Source organism: Mustela erminea, chromosome 10 (genome assembly GCF_009829155.1).
Source record: "Mustela erminea isolate mMusErm1 chromosome 10, mMusErm1.Pri, whole genome shotgun sequence".
NCBI lineage: Eukaryota > Metazoa > Chordata > Mammalia > Carnivora > Mustelidae > Mustela > Mustela erminea.
In genome coordinates, this window is record NC_045623.1 from 102,585,311 (window position 1) to 102,607,256 (window position 21,946).

Below are 21,946 nucleotides of genomic sequence, written 5' to 3' on the forward strand. Positions count from 1 at the left end.
GACACATGAACTTCAAATTACACAGTTTCATCAAGATCTGTTTTAAGAACCTGAGTTGGGGGCGCCTGGGTGGCTCAGTGGGTTAAAGCCTCTGCTTTCGGCTCAGGTCATGATCCCAGGGTCCTGGGATCGAGCCCCACATCGGGCTCTCTGCTCAGCAGGAAGCCTGCTTCCTCCTCTCTCTCTGTCTGCCTCTCTGCCTACTTGTGATCTCTGTCTGTCAAATAAATAAATAAATCTTAAAAAAAAAAAAAAAAAAAAAAGAACCTGAGTTGGAGGGGTGCTTGGGTGGCTCAGCTGGTTAAAACATCCGACTCTTGATTTCAGCTCACGTCATGATCTCGGGGTTGTGAGATAGAGCCCTGACCTGGGAGGGGGAACCGGCTTAAGATTCTCTCTTTCTCTCCCTCTGCCCCCTCCAACCACCTCCCTCTTAAAAAAAAAAAAAGAACCTGACTTGGATCCTCTGGAAAAAAGCAGCCTACTTAAGCAGAGTCTTTAACTGAACCAAGTAATTCATAGTTCCTTGTGATATATATTTTCCATTATCACTCAGACAGCTTTTAGATTTTATTTCAAAAATGACTAAAAGATTAACTGACCCTGACCACTTAGCTCTGTGGACACACATGCAAGAATATCTCCGAAAGCATCAAGAGTGAATTCAGTGACTTCCTGTTTCTTTGTAGGAACATTATTTTTACTGAGAATAGAAATTATTGAAATCATTCTGTGCAGAAAAGATCTGGCAGTTTCAAGCTTCCATAAAGTAGTATTAAAGCCTGTGTTTAGTGTTCTTGCCTAGGACAGTCTCTGATGACCTGCAAAGATTAAATTTAAGTGTCACCTCTTCCAGGAAGTCTTCCCTGACTCACCCAAATAGCTGTGTCTTCCCACAGTACTACGGACCTATTTTCCTCCAGTAGCAAGGGTTTCACTCTTTGTAATAATACGTTTACATGCCTGTGTCCCCAAAAGACAGTGAGTATCTCCTTAGTGCTCCAGATATAGAAGGTACCCCTGAAATATTTGTGAAGCAATAGACTATGTTTATTTATGCTCACAGATAGTGGGGTTTTACTTCTCTCTCCCTCCCTATTAGTCTGAAATAAACAGAAGTAGAATTAAAGAATACTGAATACAAACATTTACTCTGACCAAGCCACCCAGGTACCCCGCTCCTTGTACTTCTTTTTTTTCCCTTCCAATTTTTCCCTCTTCAGATCATAAGCTGTATGTGCCAGGGGCATTACTTGATTTGGGATCTATACTCTTCAGTGCTCCGCTTAGAGCAGGGACAAATATCCTGGGGTTCCACACTGGTGATGCCTAAAATCATTCATACTGCTCGACAGCTGTGTCTTCTCTATACAGGTCAGATGCGAGTCTGTAAAAGCTCAAGAACAATCTGAGCCTTCTTTCAACAGGAGTCAACACTCCCTCCCATCCAGAGCTAACACCAGTTGGAGAGGCTACTCTCGTGCTGGAGATTTTAGGACAAAAAGATCAACATGAGGGACGCCTGGGTGGCTCAGTTGGTTAAGTGGCTGCCTTCGGCTCAGGTCATGATCCCAGCGTTCTGGGATCGAGTCCCACATCGGGCTCCTTGCTCGGCAGGGAGCCTGCTTCTCCCTCTGCCTCTAGCCTGCCACTCTGTCTGCCTGTGCTTGTGCTCTGTATCTCTCTCTCTAACAAATAAATAAAAAAATCTTTAAAAAAAAAAAAAAAAAAAGATCAACATGACATTACTGGCATTTCCGATGCCAGTTAACCAAGTAGGTCTTTTCCATAAAATATTTCAGTTGTGGGGTGCGTGGGTGGCTCAGTAGGTTAAGCGTCTGCCTTTGGCTCAGGTCATGATCTTGAGTCCCAGGTTGGGGGCTCAGAGGGGAGTCTGCTTCTCCCCTTTCCCCTGTTCATTCCCTCTTTCTCAAATTAATAAAATCTAAAAAAAAGAAAAAATTTCAGTTGCCCAACTAGTGTAATAATGAAAGCTCAAAGCAACAGGGTCATCTAGCTAAGTCCATCCCCATGCTAATTTCGGGCTACTAGTGAAAACACACTGACGGGGCACAATCAACACTCGATAGGTAATATGTCAACAACATCTGTGAGTTCTAGCAAATGATATCAGTGGCTTACTATGCAGTAATCACATCTGATTCTTGGCTAAAATCTCCATAAAGGCAGTGCTTTGTCAACTGTACGAGGACCCCTGATGTGCAGAGAGGCACATGCTGAACGACACGGATGGCAGAACTCTCGAGGAGCCTCCTGGTGGCGCCAGGGGCCAGCTGTGGACGTCAGGACTGAGTGGAGGGGGAACACACGCTCTTGTACTGTGGCCCTTCCTCCGTCATGAAAAAACATCCTGATGTCTGGAGGTATTAAAAGTTAACACTGTCAAAAGAGTGTTTTCCAAGGAGAGTTATGAGAAGAAAAACTCCAGAGGGTTATAGGGTAGAGTTTGTAAGTGGCTAAGGAATGAAACCAGTCACATCTCTACAAAGTAGTTATTTTTCAGTTGACGTGGAATTTTACTGTCATTTGCAAGGTTTTTTTCCTCCAAGTACTGAACAGGCGTAACTGGTGGCTGGATAATTCATGGCCTTCAGACTTGTTTATTAATAAGATATTTCTCCATGAAGAGCATTAAAAAGATGATTAAACAGGCTTATCTACATCAGAGCCTGTTATTTCCAGCAGAGGGGGGACAGGCCACTGTGGAACCCTCTTAGCAGGATGCACGGTCACACCCCTCCTCACAGCGAACTCGATTTCATCCCATTTTAGGTTTCTGGTTCTTACTGCCCCCTGGAGTGAAGAAAGCAGTTTTACTTCAGACACTGCTAGTTGTTTCCCTCTTGAGAGTATTAACACCTCACATAGGGTAAAAAAACAAAAACAAAACAAAAAAAACACCCACTTCGCATATGTAGACTGAAGCAATGAAGCACAGGGGTGGCGCACAAAGGCTGTCACCTGGGTCCCCAGCACGGCAGGCAGGCAGAGGGGGGCTTACTTGAACTGACAGAAGATATCCGCATACTCCGGGAGGATCCCGCTGGCCTGCAGCACAGTCACTCGGAAAGTGAAGGCGCTGCCCAGCTTCAGGTGGTGGCCGATCTCTTCAGAAAACCCTTCCATGACCATCTTACCATCCAGCAAAGTGCCTGACTTCAAATCTAGAAAGAGTCAAATGAACACACATACGGTTCAAATATGGCCCAGACGACTCTCAAAGAGGAGAGAGGAGGGCACGCTTTCCATTCCTAGTCGATGAAAGCAACTATCTCCCTTGATGATGGTCAGTATCTTGCCCTCTTTGAGAACGTCCCCCATCACAGTAACCTCTGTCTACGTACCCAAGTCATTCATTCGGTTGATTTCTTCCGGAGGAGTGGTGACCTCAGAACTCTGACCCTGTCCTTCCACAATCCTCAGTTCCTCCAAGGACAGACCAGAACGAGTCATTGCAACTGAAGAAAAGTCATTCTGAAAACAAGGCAGGAGCAGGGAGGTAGCTGATCAAGCAGCACGACAGCGTATTTCCCCCAACCTCCTGTCTATTTGCCCCAAAAGTAACAATGGCTGGAAAAGTATGTGGATTAAGAGCTGCCTGAGAAAATGTAATAAAATAGAATTAGTGTCATAGTGTCTTTGCCTCTGTAATTGTTAGACATGTCCTGTGTTCATGCAACAAGCCCGTGGTTACCTGTCTTCTGTAGTTCTGGCCAGAAGAACTATTTGCTAGTGAACATCCTCCCTTATTATAAACCTGTCTTCTGCTTTTTCCTTCTATGAGTTTTTCCCTCCCTGGAAGGGTTCTCACCTGATTAAAGTACTCGTTATCAAAAGATATTTTAGCTGTTCCTGACTGTCGAATCCCAGAACCATAATCAGGAGCTTCTTCATCCGCTAAGTAGAAAACACAACAACAAAAAAGAGAAGGATCAAATGAGTCTATGATGGAGCCAGAGGAATGGCTCTTGTTGGATTATAAAATAAACAGGAAAGTGGTGGAGCCTTCTAGCTCGAAGACTTTCGTAAGAGGAGATGCTGAAGAACAAGCTTTTGCTTAAGAAAGAAAGAGCCGGGGGTGGGGGGGGGGTGCCTGGGTGGCTCAGTGGGTTAAAACCTCTGCCTTCTGCTCGCTCGGGTCATGATTCCAGGGTCCTATGATCGAGCCCTGCATCGGGCTCTCTGCTTGGCAGGGAGGCTGCTTCCTCCTCTCTCTCTCTGCCTGCCTCTCTGCCTACTTGTGATCTCTGTCTGTCAAATAAATAAATAAAATCTTAAAAAAAAAAAAAAAAAAAAAGGAAAGGAAGAGCCGGAAGCAGTGAAGTCTCAGGGGCTGATTCCAACTCTATGCAGAGGTGTATTTGCCAACCTTCTCAGCTCAAATGAGACTATTTAATAAGGAATCGGTTTTATTCTTGGTATTGTTCAAATGTCACACCTAGAAACACGGTCTCTTCCCTTGGCAAGAGGACATGCAATACCACCCAACGAACAGCTGAAGGTATGGGACTGTGCTTGCCCAAACTGGCAGAGAGTCGACCCTGGTGGCCGTGCCAAAGATTTCCACAGGGAAAAGCTGCAAGGCCACTCCACACCGCAGGGCATCTGGAAACTATATGAAATGGCCAAATTCTTTCCTCAGAATGTAGGCTGGATCCTGGAGAAGTGTAAAATAGCAGAATCTTGATCCATAAACAACAAAGCAGTAGTCCAAGGACTGAAATGTCTGGTACAAGTACCATGAGAGAAAATGACGCAGAAGAAAGGTCCTGAAAATCCTTTGTTACTTCTGAAGCAGTTTTAGAAATGACTTTTATAAAAGTTGTTCTTTTTTTAAAAGATTTTATTTATTTATTTGACAGACAGAGATCACAAGGAGGCAGAGGGGCAGGCAGAGAGAGGAGGAAGCAGGCTCCCTGCTGAGGAGAGAGCCCGATGCGGGGCTTGATCCCAGGACCCTGGGATCATGACCTGACCCGAAGGCCCAGGCTTAACCCACTGAGCCACCCAGGCGCCCCTAAAAGTTGTTCTTTATGTTAAAGGAATCCCTTCATCCCACTACTCCACAATAGCTGTGGCCCAGACTAACAGAATCTATTTATGATAACGGGGGAATGATAACTAAAAGGAAGCAATGAAAGCTTTCTCCAAGACAGACACACCATCATGCAACTCAAGTGTGGCCCACACAGAACTGGTCTGCCTTGTCTCTGGGCGAAGAACCCACAGCTCTCACGCGAGGGCAAGGTCACCTACCTGCAATGGCCTGTACGGCCACACGCAGAAACCCCCGCACTTCACCTTTCTCACTCACGATGGCTACCCTGTGAATCAGGGGCACAGGATACAGCAGGTTGCTCAGGTAAACAAACGCCCTAGAGACAGAAACCGGGAGAAAACATCTGAGCACCCCGCAGGCAGAGAAGCTGGCTTTCAGATTCCCGAGAATTATTCTCAGGGCTTCTAGGCCCTGTCTTAAGGTCACCTTTCTGTTCTGTACTACCAGACTGCCTCCTGTTGCTCTTTTGGCAGAGAGAATACAGAAAGAAATGCAAACGCTTGGTAAAGCAGTTGACAAAAACCAACTTACACCAAATTACTCCCTATAAAAATGACAAGTTAAAAAAAAAATGGCTAGCCGAGGTAGAAGAGTAACAATTGGAAGTAGACTTTCAAGAGGACTGTCCTCTGGATACTGCTAAGGTGGAGAAAAGGGAACCTACTGAAGAGCTTAACCTTTTAACATAAAGGTGTTTTGTTTTATTTCTCCCAAGAGATAAACCAGAAATTGGGAGACAAAAAAGGAAGGAAATGGGCCTGTAATACAGTTAATAACTCTAAAATAGATTTCAAGTCACAGCATTATGGAAATGCTCTAGGAAATGACTATTCTTTTCAGGCAGGTGACTGACACATATGAGCAAAGAGGGTTTGCAGCCAGAAGTTTCTGAGGAGAAAGCTTATAGGAGACTCTGGCTGGACACAGAGACGGATATCCAGGGAGAAAAAGACAGCTCATCCCTAAAGGACTGCTTTTGTTCCTGGAGTCCAAAACTTAACTCAGAAATGGCAACACGAAAGGAAGGTTAGAGAACTAAAATCATCTACTTCAAACAAACTAGCAGAGTCCCAGCGCATTTGTGCTCGTTTTACTTCATTATTTTGTATCTATTGATTTTTTTTTTTTTTTAAGAATAAAAATGTGATCACAAGTTCATTTCAATTAGTGGCTGTGATACGGAATCTAGTTCCGACTGTTACTCTTGTCTTCCCACCGGGTATATGATCTTTGAACACAAAGCAAGACAGAGAGTAAACACTGGCACGAAGAAATCAAACATAACCGAACGTGACACACACGCCTGTCTGCTTCTTCTCCTGCTCTGAGTCTGCCTTAGAACAAAGAGAAATGGGAGATGGAGTGGATTTGTGGGATTTCAACTCAAAGTAATGAAAAAAATACTGAAAATTGACAAAGTACACCACAGAAAAAGACATGTTAATAAAACTTAAAGAGCATAAATGAAATGTGAATGAAAGCTGTAACAAAAACAACTGTAAGTAAAACACTGAATCAGATCAAATGAAGTCTACTTCCCTTTCAGTCTGCTCCAAAGGGGGGGAAAGAAATACTAAGAAACAGAGGGTTAAAGCTATGTTGTATAAAAATTTAAAAATGAAAGTCTTCTAAAAAGGATTCCAAACAAGACTCTCAAGTATTGGTTACTGTGACAGAGGTTAAAGACGAAGAATTTGGCCCACAGTACCAAATGGACGGCTTCCCTTTCCCAGTCAGCACCACACAGGCCACCTTCAGCTCTTCATGACTCCAGCCCACTGGCTCGCTCTCGGTGCCTCGGCGGGGCAGAGTCACCGCACGTACCTGTCCCCGGCGTGGAGCCCTCCCTGAACTCTACTGCCCACCTCACGCCTTTAACTTCACAACTGCAGGTCAGGTCTTACTCTGAACATACTTTCATGACAGGCTCCCCCAGCGCTAAGTGATCTCAGTAACACACATGACTCCATCACTGCTATGATTTACATCTATATGACTGTTTGTCTGTCTCAACCACCAGTCTGCAAACCCGAGAGAGCAGGATTCATGTTTGATTTTGCTTACCGCTGTCTACAGAGGGTCTGGCATATTTATTAAGTACACTCAACATCCAATCCACGTGACTGAGCGTCTATGTACATGACTTGTCCTCTATCCTTAATCAGAAGTGGACCATTTTCCAGAAAAATGGGTTACACCAGAGGTAGAGAAGCAAAGCGATCCAACTTTATATACTAGGTTGATTTTTCGAAGATATACTCAAAATGGATATTAAGTATAGAGAACATGTTTAGGTTCCTAACTATACTTAATTTGTATAGCTGTTTTTATACTTATGCCAGGAATGCCTGTTTCTAATTTTCAAAAAGCTTCCCATTTGAAGGCACTGCGTATAGTGTTCATACACGCATTACAACAAAGTACTGTCTGACCACACACTTAGGCAAGAATCTCCTTTCCACCTATGGCAATGGTTATTCCAAAGGTGAAAGGACAGAAAGTATTCTTGTGTATTTCCCGTTTTAGAAAAGAGACTTCCGTGATTCTCCGGCAGTGGCACAGGGGCTACACAACCGCATGGTCGCTGGCCAGCTCTCCCTGTATTACTATTGGAACACTGTCCTTTGCCCAAGGTCAATGCCGTAGAAGTTCTCCTCTGAAGTTTTTTAAGCTGGAATTTTTATAAATACTCTGCATTATTGAGAGGCCTTACACTTGGCCCTAGCAGACTGAAGGAGAACAGCAATGAGAGGGGAGATGTAAAGGGTGTATTAGCACAAGTTCTGGGAAGTTACAGCAAAAAGGGAAACAAATTTGGTCAACAGGAAGACAAATCAGTGTAATTATGGTTCTAGTTCCAGAACACAATGTCAGTTCAGACTTAGGTGTCAGAATAACCATCTTTTGCCCCCTTTCAACCCAGAAGACTAGCTTAACTATGTTACATTTCATCCCAAATTATGACGGATGGTTCATAACATCCCGGCATGCCATAAGAGAATAGCTAAAGGGACAAGCTCTTTTCATTTTCATACAAAATTCACCAGAGGCAGCCAAGGCCAAGAAACAAAACCTACAAATGGAATTTCACAAGAAAGTGGAAAATTTTACAAGCGAATTGTATTTGCAATTATACGCCAATATGGGAAGTCCAATCTTGTGAATCACAAAAACAGGAAAGAAGTTACTTCTCATACGTACAATGACCACTACGTATCTGGGTGAAGCTGCATAGTCATCAGTTTTGATTGTAGATGAGAAATGAAGTCAAGGGTGAAAAGTAAAGCGCTATCCCCCACTTGACTGATGGCCACGATTTCACCCCCTCCACTAACCTCCTCCTCACAAGTTAAAGTTAGCTGTAGAACCAGGGAAGCCAAACATATGGAAATTACTCGAAAATCAAAGCAGAGCTGATTGCGTTATGCCTAGACTTAAATCTGATATGATTAAAACAGTAGAGAAAATAATGCATACATTTTAAGCCAGTGAATGTCCGTATTAAGTGGGATTCTGACCCAAGTTCTCCAACAAGTGACTCCAAATACAAAGGCTTTGGAGAACTCTTCACCAAGATAGTCACTTGGCTAGTGTGGATGACAGAATCGAAAAGATAAAGATCTTTAAGGCTCTCCGTTTTCCTACCTAACTCCTCATTTGTATCTGAGAACCCGACAGGCCTCGGTTTCAGTGAAGCCGACGTGCGGCCGCAAACATCTCCTAGGGTCAGGGTTCTTTGCGATGCACCGCGTGGGACGAAGCTCCACGTTCCTCCCTGTGTGACGCTGCACAATGAGCAGCTGCGCAGCTGGCACCAGGACAAGCAGTTTAGGGACAGAAATTCAGTTCTAACTCCCAACACTTTTAGAACACACAAAGCCATAAAATAAGAAAAAGCTCTATGGTCCCATTATTGGTACACAGAACCACTGCTCTCAGTTTTAATATAAATCAGCTTCTCTGAAATTTTAGGCATCTATTTCTGGCAATACACCAGCAGAAAACAATATTCACGGCTGCACAATCCCTTAATGCTTATGCATGGAAAAACTGAATAGATGTCGCTCCGCTAACATAAACTCCCAAGGCTGTCTAATATTACATTACAAGCCCTGGTCACAGCTGAGGCTTTCGTGTCTACCAGCAAGCTTGTGCTGCCCCCTGTCCAGTTCAGTGACCGTACACCCCAGTAGTTATATTTAGTCCTTGCCAGGCGACCGACATCACACCATGAGCTCAGTGTGAGACTTACCTCCCTACTGGCTCAGGACACGTGCTGCGCTTTAATTTTTAGAGAACTGGCATAACTCCCTATTTTTAAAGCATTTAGCAACATGTGACCCTAATGAACTGTTAAGATTCAATTTCATACCTTAAAACCTGCACAGGTTTTGTGAATCCAGCGAGTGCTGCACTGCTGAGTTTGTAATAAAATTACTTCAGCACGAAGACTGGGTGTAGACAAAGACCTCAGTATGAGGGGCATACGAGGAGAGCTCTGCGTCACTGACAGATGGAATCTGAGACAAGGCCTCAGCTTGGAAAACCGAACTTAACACAGAGCAGTTTCATGCAGTGCTGAACAAATATCCATTGTTGGTGGTGTGAACAGATAACTTCATGAGCTTCATCATTATAAAACCTATAGGTAAAATTTTGGCAGAAGCCAAAGATCTACAGGTAGGTTCACTGAAACTGGCTAAAGAAAGGCATCCATTTCAAGCAAAAGGAAACTTCATGCTCCTGATTCTCTTCATGACTCAAAGTAGGTAAAAAATAAACCCAACACACTCCTATTGATTTACTTTTTAAGATTTTTAAGTAATCTCTACACCCAGCTTGGAGCTCAAACTCACAACCCTGAGATCAAGAGTTGCACACTCTACTGACTGAGCCAGCCAGGCGCCCCCTACCTATTTATTTATTTACTTAGATTTTATTTTTAAGTGACCCAACACTACTCCTGATTCCACTTTTATTCTCTTGATTCCTGCCGGTGTTCCACATCCTTTGTTTCAACCTTGGCCTTGCTCTGCTCTCCTTCTCATGTCACCCCCTCTGCTTCTTCACTCACATTCCTACGAAAAGGAAGCATCACAACACAGGAACATTCTTTGACCTTGTATCACTAGACTCAGCTCCAATTACTTTCTCCTCTGGGGTTCTCCCCTTCAGAGGGAAATGAGTGGGGGGGTTCAGACAAGGGGTCCTCCACGGAGAGCCTTCACACTCTGCCATAGGCTGTACCGAGCAAATACTGACTACCCCACAGACACGGCCTGAGGGTTCTCCCTCACCAGATCGGCATGACACAAATGGGATCTGCTAAGGAACGTCATCCCGAATTGCACAAGGAGCCTCTTTAAACCAAGAGCTGGTCCCTTTTTGCCCTTCTCACAATAACCTCACCAACCTTCCCACTAAAATGAACCATGGGGACCGGTCGTAAAACGGGTCATGCCCGTCACTGAAGAGATCTGATCCCTCCTCCGTCCCTGCGTCAGAGCCGGCGTCATCCACGAATGCCTCATCATCAAAATCCTCCATTTCGTCTTGCTGTTCGTCAGCCAGCTCAGTGATGTCGGAATCGGCCGTGGAAAAAGTGGGGGAGGGCGTGCGGTCAGCAAGGCGCTCATTCACACAGCCGTGGAAAATGGGGGAGCTAGACACCAGGGAAGACGCCAGGGGACACAGCCAAGGAAGGAGAGAGGAACAGTTGGTTAAACAGGAAGCTATAGGTGTCCACAGGACAGAACCCACTGGGGAATCAACACACCAAAAGCAAGTGGAAAAGCAAAAGGATAAAATGAGCATAAATCATCTGGTTCAGGTGAAAAGGAACAAGGACTGGTCCTTAGAATAAGAAAAGCAAAGGAAATACATGAGTAGAAAATCCCAGGTAAAATGTGTGCTGCAAAAATGCTTGTATTTTCCAGTTCACACAAAAGATCAGCAGCCAAGCCTCAAAGGAGCCACTCAACATTTGGTCAAATAAAAAAAGTACAGATCTTTATTCCAACTCCCATGTCATCTCGGAGCCGAAAACAAAATGGATGGAGTAGTGTACGGCAAAGCAAATATGGGCCTTGCTTGGATAAGATGTGTTTGGCCAATTCAACTCTTCAGAAACACTCTACTAACAGAGTGGAATGGAACAGATTTAACTTTATTTCTACAAAATACTAGGACTTCAGCTCCTTCTTTTGGCCTAGTTCCTGTAAAACTGTCAGAAAATTTTCGCAGTTGAAAATTCAATTTCCGAAATCATTAAGCTCAAAACATATTACATTACATTTCTGCTTTTTAAATTCTAAACCTCTAAGAACCTGGACTCACAGGGGCACTACTTGTTTTCATTACATGTTGAAATTTATGTATTCACAAAAGAGGCTCAGGCAGATGACCAAGATATGCAGTTGGCTCACCCATGGCAAAGACTAACATGAGATAAATTGCCTTTAAAAAAAAAAAAAAAAAAAAAAAAAAAGAGGACACGTCAAATCAAGAAGTTAGTTGCCAGCTGGTAAGCTGTAAGTCATACTGATTTTAAACTGTGCAGGATACAGATACAGGTTTTCTTTTTCTTGCAAATCTCTGCTCTTCAACTGTAAGAGGCAGGGAAGGCTGTCAATTACTCCGGATCAAGGGCGAGACTCAAGGACGCATACTGAAGAAAGCGTACGGAAGTTTTCCGCATGACCCAGTGGCTGGGTCTGGATGGGTAAGATTATATGTGGAGCATTTGTGCACACTTTTTCTTCTAACTCTCTGTAATAGCTGCTGAGGTTTTAAACAAATCACTCACTATTTAAAAAGAAGACACTGATGAAATCATCACGTACCTTCCTACCAGTTTGAACCAATGGAACCGATCATAAAAGGGATCACTGCCGGTCACGGTGGCTTCGCTTTCATCCTGGCTGCCGGAGGCCACCTCGCCCGCCCTGTCATACATCTCGCGCATCAAATCCAGCCTCTGCCTGCGTAAACACAAAGTGTTCTGCTTCATATCATGAGATTGCATCAAAATTTCACTCTGGAAGTATCTTCCATGTAAGATTAAAAACAAAAAAGCTGTTCCCATCATTTAATGATATTAGAAAAGAATGAAGACCCAAAGTAGAGAAACCCAAAATGCTCAGTATTCACAGTGTCTGAGTCTAGAGACAAGCCACCAAAGTAAAAGATGGCCACCTAACCGCTACTGAACATTAAGAGAAACGCAGTTCAGTGGTTTATGACATCTCAAATATAATGATCAGTGGAAAATATCTCACCATGCTAAAGGCAAAGGAAACCATATTGTAACTTTCCTGTTTCACCAGATCCAGAACAGAAAAGATAAATGATTACTAGACCCAAGGCAGAACTAGGTATCATAATATTGAAACATTTAAAATGTAAGAGGGTCTACGGAGGGCAGATCTAAATCTGATCTACAAGCAACAACAGAGCGGGATTCATTGATTTAGCAGAAGATGGACGGATGGTGGCAGCCCCGCTGAGCAACAGCATTCAGCACCACAGAAAAGGAAGCAACAGTGCCATCACACAGCGGAGAGTCTGAGGGAGCCCACCCGAGCAATTTATTATTTCCTAAATAAAACACAACTGATTTTATGAGGAATTTTTCATACCTGAGTTTCTCCAAAGACCAATAATGCGTCGCTCCATTCTTCAGATCCTGGACCTCTACAGCCACAACAGTACGAGGGAAAGGCCTGTCTTCATGAGTTTTCTCCATCTCAGTGGGAAGTAATTCCGGAGGCAAAGGGGAGTACAACGTGTCCGTCAGCAGGACAAACTGGAACTGCACCTATGTGGAAAGAAGAAACCATCCCAATGGCCTTAACGTTTTTAGCAAGTCAGCCTCGGAAATGAGGCGATAGAATCATACCCTATGGGAAAGAGGTCAAACGTGTAGTATGTGCTCAGTGAACAGCCTGAGATTAACTGGGGAAAAATGGCCACATGTGTATCAGGTGTAGAGAACCATCCTAATTTCAAATTAAGCTATTTACAGACTTTGCTCTCCTAGCCCAGCACAGTGTTTTTACACAAACTAAAATCTCAGTCCCTACATTTTGGCTGATGGAACTCACATAAGAGAACAAAAGCTGGACCCGCGAGGACATCTCTAGCTTCTCACGGAGTCGTGTTGGGGTGGGGCTGGGGGGAGGGGGAGCCTACAGCAATGTCACAGCTGGTTTTCCATCCTAAACTCAAGAAGCAGAGGTGCTACTCTTAGAAGTGCTTACCACATGGAAAGTGCTTTGCGTGCATCGTGTCATTTATGTCTTGCTACCGCCCTGTATTTTCACCTACGAGTATCACGTAAATGCCAGATACACCAGCAAGAAGGAAAGACAGAGTCCCCTGCCTGTACTTTGTCTGCTTGAAGAGAGGGGTAAATACTTACAAAATGAAATGGGCTGGTGAGACTGAATGAGGAAGATATCCTCCCCTGTTGTACAGCACTAGAATACAGCCCTAGAGGAAGAGAATGAATCTCCCAAGGCTGAGCCCTCTGTGCTCTTTCCTGCCACGTGACACTGCCCACTGACCCCGCTGTCATTCTAGTAGCCTCCGTTCAACAGCGGGACACGGAGAAGCAGCAAATCTAAGGTGTGGTGTGACCTTCTGGTAATAAGGAAAAGCAGTAACATTTATTGCCTTTTCAAGTCTGAGAGCTATTTCAACTCTTTACATCTACTCCTTCTTTCAGGCCTCACAGAACCCTAGGTGGCAGGGGCCGCTGCAGAGTTCCTCTTGAGGGAATGAGGGAATGGAGGCACAGAGCCGCTGGGGTCAATACAAAAACTGGAACTGGAGCCTGGCTGTTTGAGTGCAGAGGACCTGCCCCCTGTGTACACTGGCCTAGACCAGGAAGGGCACTTAGGACTTATAGGTGCAAATGTCATGATTGAAAACTCAAAGAAAATTGAGATTTTTCAAAACCCAAGGATAGCGTTCTCCTATTAATATGTTCCTCTAGCTCTTGGGGAACTGGGGTGGCTCAGCTGGTTGAGCATCTGCCTTTGGCTCAGGTCATGATCCCAGAGTCCTGGGATCGAGCCCCACATCAGGCTCAGCAGGGGAGCCTGCTTTTCCCTCTCCTTCTGCCTCTGTCTCTGCTCGTGTGCTCTCTCTCACTCACTCTGTCTCTCAAATAAAATCTTTAAAAAAAAAAAAAGTTTTGCTAGCTCTTGTTGGAATACAATCCCCTCATTTGTAAATAAGATGGAAAACAAGTTGTTTTAAAAATGTCATGTAATTGGGATGCTTGGGTGGCTCAGTCAGTTAAGCGTCTGTCTGCCTTTGGCTTTGGTCATGATTCCAGGGTCCTGGGATTGAGTCCCGTATCGGGCTCTCTGCTCACAGGTAACCTGCTTCTCCCTCTTCCTCTGCTGCCCCCCCCCTGCTTGGGCTCTCTCTCTCTCTCTGAAAATAAATAGATGAAATCTTTAAAAAAAAAAAAAAAAAAAGTCGTGTAATAAATATTTAATGAGTACCTTCTATGTTCCAGGCACATACAGTGAATAAAGGCATATATAACCCTGTTTCACAGCCAACAGCAGCTGAGTTCACCCAGGGGAAAGGCTAATTCAAGATGAGAGCCACAATCCCCTGAGGGACATGTGCGCTTCCAGATGACCCACGGGCTCCCGCCTCCATACCTTCTTCTTCAGTTCCACACTGATGGCGTTGGCCTCCTTCAGGTAAACAGCATTGCCCCAGAGTAAGTCCCTTAATGAAGTAAACTGGTGAGACTTCCACTTCCGGAAGGCCCACTGGGCCAGCTCAAATTCATGCTGTGTCCAAGCAGCTGAAAAGAGCAGACGAAGCGTAACAAATGGGGATCTCGTCACTACAGAGAAATCACGTGTGTCCTCTACCTCGTCTCTCTTATCAAGTTAGGTGCCCATAGTTCTCCATTCAGCTGCTTTTGTTTTCTGCTTTTCAGTAAAGCTTACGAAATTCTGTTGATATTATGAAGGCAGTATATACATTTTAGAAAACCTAAAAAAAAATTCTTTTTAAAACAGTACATGAAAGATACAGACTTCTCTTCCTTTTAAAAAATGTCATATAATACGTGACTTATAATGAAGAAGAACCCTACGGTATACTATACAACTTCATATGCTATGTATTTTTCTTGCTAGTACAAGAAATAAAAAGGTCATATTTTACTTCAATATTAAAAGGTAAAGAATTTAGTATATAAATTAGAGTTTCTCCACAGTTAATCTGCAGCCTTGAGATTACTGGGAGGCTGGGTGGAGAAACAAGCCGGGGGCAGAATTCATACTGCACCACAAGGAAATAACAAACAATTAACGCCCCGATTCAGCTAAGAAATTCTGAAAAATTTACAGCAGGTAGGCATGACTAAGCAATAGAATTAGAAATCTGCCAGAGGTGGCTTTAATATACATTAATAGAGTTCAAAGTCCTCTCTGGGTAATCCTGGGCGTAAACCATATGTCAGTAAATAAAAGAATATCTTACCAAAGATAAGGCCCTATATTTATGTGTAACATACACATGAGCTTCACATGTACAGTAATTTGAGACAATATCTGTAAACTGCCTAAGAGACTCCTGTAAGGACCGCGCTAAGAACCTTGTGTCCGACGGACACGGTCGGCCCTTCTCCCACCTCAGAGAGCGCAGTCTGTGTTCTCCGCACTGAGGATCTTCTGAATCCCCTCTAACCTGGCTCGGTAAAACATCAGTAAGTGGTAGGGTCATCTGTGATCAAGTCCAGCTTTGCTCACAGAGGAAGGCTAGTGGGACGGCACCGACCGAAAGCTACAGAGGGAAATTCTCGTCTCTGGGGTTCACCTTCTTCCTCTTCTTCCTCCTCCTCTGTTGTCTCTGCAGCGAGCGAGCGGGTCTCAACCTGCTTCTGCAAGGCCTGCAACTTACTCTCATAGTCCTGGATGAAAAGAGAGGAGAGGGCATGTAGGACAGCGAGGAAGTGGACAGAGGGAGGGGATGACAGCAGGGTTGAGGAAAGCGCAGAGAGCAAAAGATCACAAAGGGAAGACAGGCAGGAAACGATAAAAACACATACGGAGAAATCCTGAGGAAAACCCCACAAAGCACACAAGATGGGGTAAACGCGGAAGAAAGCGAACTGCCATCTCTTTCTACTCCCTCGGACTTAAGAGTTCTTTATTTGGGGTTGAGGGCCAGCCAGGGGGTACTTTGAGCAGGAAAACACGTGGATCCCTTAAATTTATTTCCTAGTAGTATTTACGTAGAGCCTTCACTCATCAAGGAATTCCAGAAAAAAACAATACTGGAAAATTCACCAGGATCGCCAATAGTTCTGATCAGCTGTTTGGATGGGAACCATGGACTCTGAACTCTGCGGGTGGAACACTTGCTATTTTTGCAGTTGTAGGATGCAGGATACAGCCTTCAGGTAACCAAAAGATCACGGTGCTATTCGGGCCAAAATAATGTATAGACTGTATTTAGCTATTCAAGAAAGATATTTTAAAATATACTATTATAATACAAAATGTATTATTGTAATACAAATCAGATGTACCCTTCAATTCTCCATCTACTCACTCGATGCCTCAGTGGGGGTGGTATCACCTTGAAGAGGGTAAAAATATGGTTCTTGAAGGATACAAAAATCTTACTCTTTTTATGCATAAAGCACAAATATATATATACAGTATATAAAGAGATGTACTACACATCTGAGGTATTAAAATTTCATGGTGGGGAAAGATTAAGGAAAAAATGTCTAAAAAGTTTCCTTGGAGCAGTAATTTTAAGAAGCTTGCATTATTTGAGAATAAATCAAGTAAAGGTTAAGAAAAGAGACCTTCCCCTAATAAAATACCAAATCACAGCATAAGCACAGTAGTTGAAGACACACTGCCTGGGTTTCCTGCTTCCTTGGAGTGACTCAATTATAGACTGTCCTGGACAGAGGGATTGGGTATGGCCATGTTCTGTTTCCAAACAGAGTTCTCCCCGAGTCATAAGCCAAATATTCTTTTCATTACCAAAGGGCCACTGAAAGCCTCCTAGCAAACTCTACTGCGGAAAGACTCCCACCGGCGACGCTCACTGAGAAGGATGCGAACACTCCCGGGGCTCATCACTCATTACTTAGTCTCACAGAGGAAGCTTTCTCTCTTTTGTGGAGCTGGCGCTGAAGAGAAGCCAGCCACACAGCTTTATTAGCTACTGAAACACACTTTTTGGGAGACAATGCACTGTGGCAAAAATTAATTAATTAATTAATTAAATTAAAAGTTTTGCTCCTGGCACCTGCTCTTACTAGTCTTATAATTCTGGGAAAGTTAAATCCTCTCTACACTTAATTTTTGTCATCTTTAAAATGGACATTTTAGTATCTGACCTGCCCCCTACACAAGACTGAAGGAAAAACCAAATGATGAACCATTTAAAAATGCATGTGAGGGAGCCTGGGTGGCTCAGTGGGTTAAAGCATCTGCCTTCGGCTCAGGTGATGATCCCAGGGTCCCGGGACCGAGCCCCGCATCGGACTCTCTGTTCAGCAGGAAGCCTGCTTCCCCAAACCCCTCTGCCTGCCTCTCTGCCTACTTGTGATCTCTGTCAAATAAATAAATAAAATCTAAAAAAAAAAAATGCATGTGAAAGTCTTCTTAATTGTAATATACACTATCAAAGTGACAGGCCATGCTTTAAAAAGTTTATTTTCTGGGGCGCCTGCGTGGCTCAGTCGGTTAGGCATCTGACTTCGTTTCAGGTCATGATCTTGGGGTTCTGGGACCCTGCCCCACACGGGGCTCCATGCTCAGCTGGGGAGTCTGCTTTTCCCTCTCCCTCTCCCACTGCCCCTCCCTCCATTCATGCTCTCATGCTCTCCCTCTCTCAAATAAATAAAAATCTTAAAAATAAATAAATAAAAAAGTTTATTTTCTAAGTATACCCAGCACACAGATCTTGGTTTCTAAATACTATTCTCCACTAAAAGGAACCAAGGCTTCTTGGGAAAACAACTGATTCCACGTTTGAAGCAAGGAAAGTACAAGGTGAGCTCAGAATATCTTGCGCCAAAAAGCAGAGAAGTGCTCAAACTCTGATGGGGCCATTTCCAAAGGGCACCGAATCCCAGCAGCCAGTCAAGAAGAATAGTAGCAGAAACACAAGGGGCGCTTGGGTGGCTCAGTCGTCAGGCATCTGCCTTCAGCTCAGGTGGGATGGAGCCCTGCACTGAGCCCTGCATCGGGCTCCCTGCTCGGTGGGAAGCCTGCCTCTGCCTCTCCCACTCCCCCTGTTCCATCTCTCGCTCTGTCTTTCTCTGTCAAATAAATAAATAAGATCTTAAAAAACAACAACAACAACAAAAAAAAACCATGATACAGCACACTGGGCAATAAAAGGAATCCCGGAGTCCACAGTGCTGCTAAAAGAGGGGGGGAAACGGAGAAGCTCTTCTCTGCTCCCCTGCAGAAGCCAGCTACGAAGTAACTGCAGAGGAACGGCAATTAGAAAAACTACCTTGGAACCCCGGACAGCACGACTGAACTGAATCTGGCAAGAATCACCCACACAAGCTCGAGCAACTGGGGGAAAGCTGGATGCAGAACAGAAGAGCCACCCGATCCCGAGCGCCGCCTGGACGCCTGTTAATAAGACAAAGGAAGAGCTGGGAAAGGTCACATCACATCTATAAACGTTAGCATTACTGGGGAGAGGACAACTGAACATTTTGTCGGCTCACGTGACACAAGGGAAGTACACAGTGTCACCTTGACAGCTTTCTTATCACAAAGGCTTGACCTAAATCTAATCTTGAGAAATAAGCAGACTAATCAAAATGTAGCCTATTCAAAAATACTTACGCAACCAAAGAGAAAAGAGACATCACGACCAACTTAATATACAAACTGTGCTTGAAACTGGGATTAAAACACACGCGCTTCTCACCATTGTATTTTTCAGACAATGAGGAAAATTGGAAAACAGACCCTATATTATATAATACTGAATCAGTACTAAGTTTCTCGGATAGGTTAATGGTATTAAGAGAATATCACTGGTTTTAGAAGATACACAAGGCAGTATTTGGGGTAAGATGTGTGATGCTTGCAACTTCCAAATGAATCAGAAAAAATACATAATTACGGGTATACGAAGGTTCATTATACTATGTTTTCAGCTTCTTGGTATGTTTGCAATATTTCAAAATAAAATGCTGGGGAAGGGGCACTTTTTTTTTTTTCCCTTAGAAAAACCTGTACATTCTATGGGATCCTTTCAAAAGATAAAGATGACTGTTTATCTAAAAGTTCTCTGGTGGGAACCTAAAAGTCCTCTGGTCGGAAAATAGCTAATATTTTAGCTTTTTTTTGTTTTTCATTTGCCCCCAATTTTTTTTTTTTAAGGATTTTATTTATTTACTTGACAGAGACCATAAGTAGGCAGAGAGCAAGGTAGAGACAGAGAGGAGGAAGCAGGCTTCCTGCTGAGCAGAGAACCAACGTGGGGGGTTCGACCCCAGGACCCTGAGATCATGACCTGAGCCAAAGGCAGAGGCTTAACCCACTGAGCCACTCAGGCTTCCCCCCAATTTTTTATTATAGTAAAATGCATGAAACTTAAAATTTACCATCTGAACCATTTTCAAGTGCACAGTACAGTGGTGTGAAATGCATTCACACTGTAGGGCAACCGTCACGACCAACCACCTCCAAAATTCTTTCCATCTTGCAGAACTCCATAACCACTGAACACTAACTCTCCATTTTCCCTTTCCCCATCCCCCAGCAACTACCAGTCTATTTTCTAGGATTTTAACTACTGTTAGTATCCCATATAAGCAGAGTCACATAATTTTAGCTTTTTTAATATTTTATTTATTTGAGAGAGAAAGGAAAAGATGAGTGGGGTCAGAGGGAAAGGGAGAAGCAGGCTCCCTGCTGAGCAAAGAGCCAACATGGGGCTCAATCCTAGGACCCTGGGATCATGACCTGAGCCGAAGACAGATGCTTAACCAACTAAGCCACCCAGGCACCCTAACTTTAGCTTTTAATGACTCACTTATTTTTGAGGCTTTCTTCAAGAATCAGTTTACAACCTGGTCAAACTACCAATAAAAACAAAATCCTCTGATTCTGACAGTTAAGGTATGAAGATGACCTTCCCATTAAAAGCTCTGGTTATGCTTTAGTGGCAGCAAAGAGGACATAAAAAGGTTTCCTCTAACACTATGGAGCTAGAATTTTAACTGCAGTTGACTTGGGAAAATTTCTATCAGCAGTTGACAATCCAAATATCAACATGAGACCCCGAACTGGCCCTCTTCTTCTCCAAACTAGGCTATATGTGAGCTTCCAACAAGGACATTTTGCACGTCATCAGAAAAACTCTAAGTATTGGATTTTCCTTCAACAAATGGGTAAAGAGACTTGTTGTTCTGTTGATTTCTTGGTGGAAACTAGGATATGGAAAGCACACCAAATAATAATACATTTATCAGTAGTCTATTGTGTTTGTAAGAAGTCCCAACTGCTTAGATATATCCCCACGTTTATAAGGGTACTACAGTGGCTGCTCCCACTTCTAGAACTTTCTTTCTCCTACCCATTCTTGTTATTTTTTTTGAAGATTTTATTTATTTATTTATTTGACAGGTAGAGATCACAAGTAGGCAGAGAGGCAGGCAGAGAGAGAGAGAGAGGGAAGCAGGCTCCCCACTGAGCAGAGAGCCCGATGTGGGGCTCGATCCCAGGACCCCGAGATCATGACCTGAGCGAAGGCAGCGGCCTAACCCACTGAGCCACCCAGGCGCCCCGCCATCCTTGTTTTTAAGTTTATTTTGTGCCAGGAACTGTACTTCATGTTTTGTATAGATTATCTGAATCTTCCCAATAACCCTAGGAAGATGGTACTACTGTTACCCTCATGTTAAAGAAAAAAAGGCTTAAAGAAATTAAGTAATTTTGTCAAGATCAGAGTTAGTAAGCATGGATATAGGGATCGGACTCCGGCGGCTGGACTCCAGGGCACGGTGTCTTAACCACTATCACTCTTACTCCATGCAGATGTTAGGAGCGCAGCGGTAAGTAAGACAAAAGTCTCCCTGGTGAGGGAAAAAGAGACGATCAATAGTAAAAAGACACAAGATACACCACAATTTCAGCAGCGAGAAATAGTATGAAAGATAAAAAGGTTGGTAGGTATGGGGGCTGATAGGGAGGTGAGAGGAACAGGAGGAATTTTGAGATTAAGTGCTCAGGGAAGGTCTGTCTGCAGAGACCCTGAACTGGCCCTCTTCTTCTCCAAACTAGGAGAATTAATTTTTTAATTAAAAAAATTTTTTTTAATTTATTTTTACTTATTTATTTGATAGCGAGAGTGATCACAAGTAGGCAGAGAGGCAGACAGAGAGAGGGGGAGAAGCAGGCTCCCCGCTGAGCAGAGAGCCCGATGTGGGGCTCGATCCCAGGACCCTGAGATCATGACCTGAGCTGAAGGCAGATGCTTAACCCACTGAGCCACCCAGGTGCCCCTTGAGAGGACATTTAATCAGAGATCTAAGCAGGCATGCTGAGAGATCTCCAGGGGGAGTGGTGGCAGTGGTGATGATTCCAATCGAAACAGAGCTGACAGCAAGTACGATGGTCTTGAGAGGGAAAGGAGCCCAGTGTGTTTTAAGAAAAAGCAAGAAAACGCGTATGGTTGAGTGAGGAAGAAGGCTCAGAGATGCAGATGGACTGGGTTACGGACAGCCTTACGGGACATGGTAAAGACCGTGGATTTCATTCTAAGGGAAGCCACTGGGCAGTTTACAGCCAGCAAGTAATATGAGTCTAGTATATGTTTTAAAAACATCACCCTCTGTGG

The 21,946-nt window shown here is 43.9% G+C and overlaps 1 protein-coding gene across 11 annotated transcripts in view; it reads right to left on the minus strand.

The window, feature by feature from the left end:
• The window catches only part of KIF1B (kinesin family member 1B), a 145,595-nt gene that overhangs the window by 29,926 nt on the left and 93,723 nt on the right, over nt 1–21,946 (minus strand). For 8 of the 11 annotated variants that reach the window (XM_032301545.1, XM_032301546.1, XM_032301549.1 and 5 more), the window contains 9 exons: nt 15,929–16,022; nt 14,758–14,906; nt 12,718–12,896; nt 11,923–12,060; nt 10,494–10,742; nt 5,278–5,396; nt 3,833–3,918; nt 3,366–3,495; nt 3,023–3,185 (listed from right to left, as the gene is read on the minus strand). In XM_032301545.1, coding sequence (XP_032157436.1) covers nt 3,023–3,185; nt 3,366–3,495; nt 3,833–3,918; nt 5,278–5,396; nt 10,494–10,742; nt 11,923–12,060; nt 12,718–12,896; nt 14,758–14,906; nt 15,929–16,022 — 1,307 coding nt within the window. The remainder of the gene's footprint in view (nt 1–3,022; nt 3,186–3,365; nt 3,496–3,832; nt 3,919–5,277; nt 5,397–10,493; nt 10,743–11,922; nt 12,061–12,717; nt 12,897–14,757; nt 14,907–15,928; nt 16,023–21,946) is intronic. The other 3 variants (XM_032301553.1, XM_032301552.1, XM_032301551.1) reach the window with 1 other exon arrangement.